The following is a 5,810-nucleotide window of genomic DNA, read 5'->3' on the forward strand; positions in this document are numbered from 1 at the left end:
CTCACGCGCCGCCGCTAACTCAATCTCTTCTCAGCTCAAACCGCCGCCGCAGAAATCCTCCGTGTTCTCCAGATTCTCCTTCCGGTGGCCGGGTGGAGCAGCAGCAACGACAACCGGTAATAGCCGGTACAAGGGTTTGGCACTCGACGACGCCGTTTTGGACGAGAGAGATTCGAGAAAAGAAGAAAAGGCCATTCCAGATGAAGAAAACGAAGGAGAAGAAGGGGAAGGGCAAAACGGTAATAATTGGGTTCTCAAGATCCTGGACGTGAGGTCCACGTGGAAGAGAAGAAACGAAGAAGAGTGCGTGGGGAACAAGGAAGAAGATGAAAAAGACGAAGATGATGACGATGATGACGATGAAGAAGATGACGACGTTTGTGATGTTTGCAGGGTTGATAATGATGATGAAGAAGAATTAGCGAATGTTGAATTCGATAGACACTCGTTTTCGAGAATGCTAAGGAAAGTGTCGTTAACGGAGGCAAGGGTATACGCACAGATGTCACATTTGGGAAATTTGGCTTACAATATTCCCAATATCAAGGTACATATATGAATCAGCATTTGGGAATTATGGTGATTTTGCAAGTTTTAGAATCTTACATGTGTATGGGGTTTTGTGAGATTTGATTTGAGCCTCAGATCTACCTTGTTTTGTTCCTATATTGTTTGATATCTATGGATACATTTCATGAAGATTTAGAAAGTATAATTTTGTTTGATAAACCCCTTGGTGGATTGATCTCAACGTTTTGGTTGCATTGCATTATTTATTGTTGCATGTACTTTGGCATATATAGAAAGGAATCTCTTTTAACGGTTGTTATATGATTAAGTTTAAACTCTGTTGTGTAATTAAAAATATGCATCCTTATGATGATTGATTGATCATTATTAAATGGATTGAAAGATCTAGGAGTCCAGATTTTTACATGTAGAACTGAGTTGTAGTTTGGCTTTTGATAATTTTAGCCAGGGAAACTCTTGAAACATTATGGTCTGCGTTTTATAACTTCCTCCATAGAGAAGAGGGAACTGGCGGCAGCAGCAGCTGCTGAGAAAAATCCTCCGGAAGAGGAAGGAATTAAAAAGGAAGATGAGCAAAGAAAGGAGCAGAAGAATGGCGGATACAGGATAAGTGCGTCTGCTGCTTTTAACATTGCTGCCTCTGCTGCCTCCTATCTGCATGCTCAGACACGGAGCATACTTCCATTCAAATCTTCAAATCATGCGGCCAGTCAAGATTCGCCTGAAGGAATGAAGAAAAGTGTTGACATTGGCATGACGGATGCAGAGATGGCATCTTTGATGGCAACAACTGATTCAGTGACAGCTGTGGTTGCGGCAAAAGAGGAGGTAAAGCAGGCTGTTGCAGATGATCTAAACTCAACGCATTCATCACCTTGTGAATGGTTCATCTGTGATAATGACCAAAGCCACACAAGATATTTTGTTATTCAGGTAGGGAAAAACTAATCTCGGAAATCGTTTTGTTTTTCGGAGTAGGAACTATACCTCTTGGATTGAGTTTTTAGTTTAGTTTGTGAACACTAAAAATTATTGTTCCCAAAATCAGCTTTTATTTAGTTTATGATATTTTTGTGTAATACATTGCCAATTTCGAATTTATAGGGTTCTGAGACATTGGCATCATGGCAAGCAAACCTACTTTTCGAGCCAATTCAATTTGAGGTAATTGTTTAAAGTTGTAGAATGAAGTAATTTCGTTGTGTCATTCTTCTTGTTGAGTGTCCCCAATGTTCATCTGCACCGAAATCAAGAAAATGATATACATCGTTCTTCTTCAGGGTTTGGATTTCCTTGTGCATAGAGGGATATATGAGGCTGCTAAAGGGATGTATCAACAGATGCTACCAGAAGTTCATGCTCACTTGAAGGCTCATGGTTCCCGTGCAAATTTCCGCTTCACCGGTCATTCTCTTGGGGGAAGCTTAGCATTACTTATAAATCTAATGCTCTTGATAAGGAAGGAAGTTCCATTGTCCTCTCTGCTTCCTGTGATAACATTCGGCTCCCCATGCATCTTGTGCGGAGGTGATAGTCTGCTAAAGAAGCTAGGATTGCCTCGGAGTCATGTTCAGGCTATCATGATGCACAGAGACATAGTTCCTCGAGCATTTTCGTGCAAATACCCCAACCATGTTGCGGAACTATTAAAAGCTGTTAATGGAAATTTCCGTCATCATCCTTGTCTCAATAACCAAGTAAGTTCCACTTATCCGAATCTTTAGTTCTAAGTAAACAAAGAAATTGCATTCTTATTATAGGCCTCTGAGTTATTTGTTAATGAATTTGATCTTTTTGTTAACTGCAGAAGCTGCTATATGCACCAATGGGCGAACTTCTGATTCTACAGCCAGATGAGAAATTTTCACCAAGCCATCATCTCTTGCCTTCAGGCAGTGGTCTATATCTCTTGAGTTGTCCTTTGTCCGAATCCAACAACACAGACAAGCATCTTCGCGCCGCAAAGCTTGTATTCCTGAACTCACCTCATCCACTAGAGATACTGAGTGATCGATCCGCGTATGGATCTGGGGGATCCATACAGCGAGATCATGACATGAACTCGTATTTAAGGTCAGTGAGATCTGTTATCCGCCAAGAACTCAGCCAGATCCGAAGGTCAAGGAGAGAGCAACGTCGCAAGGTGTGGTGGTCTCTCGTGTTACCGGACCGGGGAATTGACAGTGGCAGCATTGTTGTTGGGAGGTCCATGGTATCGGTGAACTTGGGAGAGAACCAGTCCCCTTTCTCAGGCATTTTCCAAACTGGAAGAGAGTCATTGAAAAGGTTCAGTAGGCTAGTTGCATCACAACACATGCACTTGTTTGTGGTACTTTTGTTCCCTGCAAGGTTGCTACTATTAGGGGCATTCAACGTGATTAGGTTCAGATAAATTAATAGAACATTCATTATTTGTTTTTGGGGACAATTCACAGTTGTATAGCTAGAGGGCACATGGGTAGGGCAGTTAGGTGATTCTTTATTCATTGACGTTTCATAAAAGAAATGTCTTCATCGTCACGTCAAAAGTCCCAAAAAAAAAAAGAAAGAAAGAAAGAAAGAAAGAAAGGTCTTGATTGTGTCTCATGAAAAAAAGGTACTTGTAAAATATTGCTCAAATATAAAACTCACAAATCCAATTGGTTTATTATTTACCAATGTTTGATTGGTTTAAATGATTTTGCTTCTTTTATTTTTCTTTTAGGCAATTTTTCAATTGGAGTCTTACAAATGAGATAAAGAACGAAATGGAGAATTTCACTTTGATAGGGATTAGTCTTTAACTCAAATGGGACTTGTATTTTATTTCAGTCTTTTGGGGAAACTTTTGGTTAAGAATTACTTCTTTAAAAAAGGAATTAGCTAGTAGCCTAGTACCTTTTCTTTTTTAAGATAAATTTTTTTGGGCTCATTAAAAATAATTAAGATTTTTCGATATTTTCCTATCTAGATGTATTAATTTTTTAAATTATTGAATTTAAAAATTAAAAGAAAAGAAAAGAAAAGGTATTTTTTATAAAAAAGTGATAAGTGTTTTAAATATGATAAAAATTCACATGCAATTATTTTTGTGTAAAGTTGTTATCGAAATATGTTAAATGATTTGATATATTTGATTATTTTTTTTTAATGATTCTCAAATATCAATTTACATAAAAATATACAACTATATGTGAATTTTTATTTTTAAATATATTATGTTTATATAAAAAATTAGTTATTTTTATAGAATATATATTAAAAATATAAAATAAATTAAATAATACCTGTATTTATATATAAATATATATTAATTGATTTAGAACTTATTTTAGTTGTATATATAGAATATAGATATAGATATAGATAGATATAGAATTTAAGTGTTTTTAACACAATTTAGAAGAGAATGGTTTAGCATTCAACAACTTGGTTAGACGAAGCATTAGGTTAGACTGATTTTCTTCTCTCTCTTTTCTCCAATTGTCGTAAAGAGAAAAAGATGGTTTGCGTAATTAATGGCTTCTGCCTTCTCTTAAATTAATAACCAAACTTTTTCAGCAATAATAATGAGTTGTTGGCAAGATGCAATGACTCGTGCATTACGTGCGTAACTGTGTATTCCAAAAATGTACTGTGTTTTATGCATATATAAATATTAAATAATGTATTTTTGTTTCGCAGTTTATAGAGTCTTATTAATAGTTTTCCTAACAATATTTTTTCAAGATATTATAGATAGAAAATATAATTTCTTAAGTTTTTAATACATTGAAATATTTAGGGTTTAGTTATAATTAGTTGCTAAGATATTTAATATATTTTTTAAAAATAATAATTAAAAGTTTAGGATGCATTGAATTTAAGTATTTTATATTTAATTTAGGATATTTTTGTTACCTGAACATTTAGTTCTAGAAAAATGTTAGATAAATAAATTATTTTTGTAATCAAATTTAACTAAACTTTTTTGTACATTTCTTTTTTCAATTAATTTTATTATACTAATAAATATTTAATTAATTTAATTAAATTTAATTATAAAATAAATTATAAAAATATTATTTATACATTAAAATCAGTCATAAAATCAACCATCAACATGTTTGTGTGTAAATACATGTGTGATTTAATTTATTTTTAATATATATTTATATTTTAACATGTATTTTATATTGGTAGCTAACTTTGTGATTTAATTTATTTTCAAAGTGTACCATATATTTTATATCAATTACTGATTTTGGTGGCTAATTTTAGCGTAAATATAATATAGTTCAATAACTTAATTATGTAGCATCACCATTAGTTTTAATAACGTTACTTGAAAAGGTGGAAGATGAAAGAGCTTCTAGCTTTGCAAGATAAGCATGATAATAAGGGAATATAGCGCCAAATTTGATGAAAATGAGAGAGTTGGAATCCATGATTTCCCTATGGATTTTTCTCATATTGAAACACATGTTGATGATTCACATGTGGAACCATAGAAGATATAGCCGACAAAGTTGGAACAAGATTCTCTTTCGTCTACTCAACAAGTTCTCATCTGTGTTCTATGGATGGCTCGGTTGCCACTCTCAGACAAATTAAAGAAAATATTTGAAAAATTTAAAAAGAAAAGAAAAGAAGAAACAGTCCAAGTGGCTATGTCTCATTGCCTATCCATCCAACAAAGCATTCTCAAAATGAAAATCTCAGTCATAATTTTCTAATTTCTCAGAATTTGTCGGCATTACTTATGAGTACGTGGACTTGGACTTGGATTTATATTTGGATTTGGATATAACTCCTTTTCCCCAGGACCAAATATAAATTAATAAATTAAAAGAAAATCACTTTTGCTTGTATCCTTTTTCTTATGTCACAAAGCGCAAAGCATAAACATGAATGAACTTATGAAATAAAAGCTTCTAAGAGTTGACAAGTAATGAAAGGTTAGAAATTTATTGGGAAAAGTACATTTTCTTCTATTTCTAAAGTACGTGAAATATTTTATCAAAAACCTCAACACAAACGATAATATATATAAACAGAAAACAAATATTTTTATTGAAAAAGTAAAAAAAAAAAAACTTTTGAACTTTTGACAACATAAATGAAAACTTTTAAAATCATTTCTTTTTTTTTTTAATGTCTTTAATTCTTTACAACACTTATTAGTAAAATGCTGATGACCTTTTTTTTCCCCTCAAAAAGACATGTTTACTAATAAGCTCTAAAAAATCTCAATGGAAGGCTTCACCCAACCAACAGCAAGTAGGTAGCTCATGACATCATGAAACACACTTGAATCACTT

The 5,810-nt window shown here is 33.4% G+C and overlaps 1 protein-coding gene across 1 annotated transcript; it reads left to right on the top strand.

Annotated features, from left to right (window-relative positions):
- Positions 1 to 3,185, top strand: LOC107464443 (phospholipase A1 PLIP2, chloroplastic; the record flags this gene model as incomplete). Its single annotated transcript, XM_016083358.3, is given in 5 exon segments — positions 1 to 547; positions 976 to 1,464; positions 1,636 to 1,695; positions 1,812 to 2,228; positions 2,339 to 3,185. Coding segments are annotated over 5 exon segments (2,098 nt in total), but the record flags the coding sequence as incomplete, so codon positions are not given.
- Between the last annotated feature and the right edge of the window lie 2,625 nt (positions 3,186 to 5,810).

Source organism: Arachis duranensis, chromosome 9 (genome assembly GCF_000817695.3).
Source record: "Arachis duranensis cultivar V14167 chromosome 9, aradu.V14167.gnm2.J7QH, whole genome shotgun sequence".
NCBI classification, from domain to species: Eukaryota; Viridiplantae; Streptophyta; class Magnoliopsida; order Fabales; family Fabaceae; genus Arachis; species Arachis duranensis.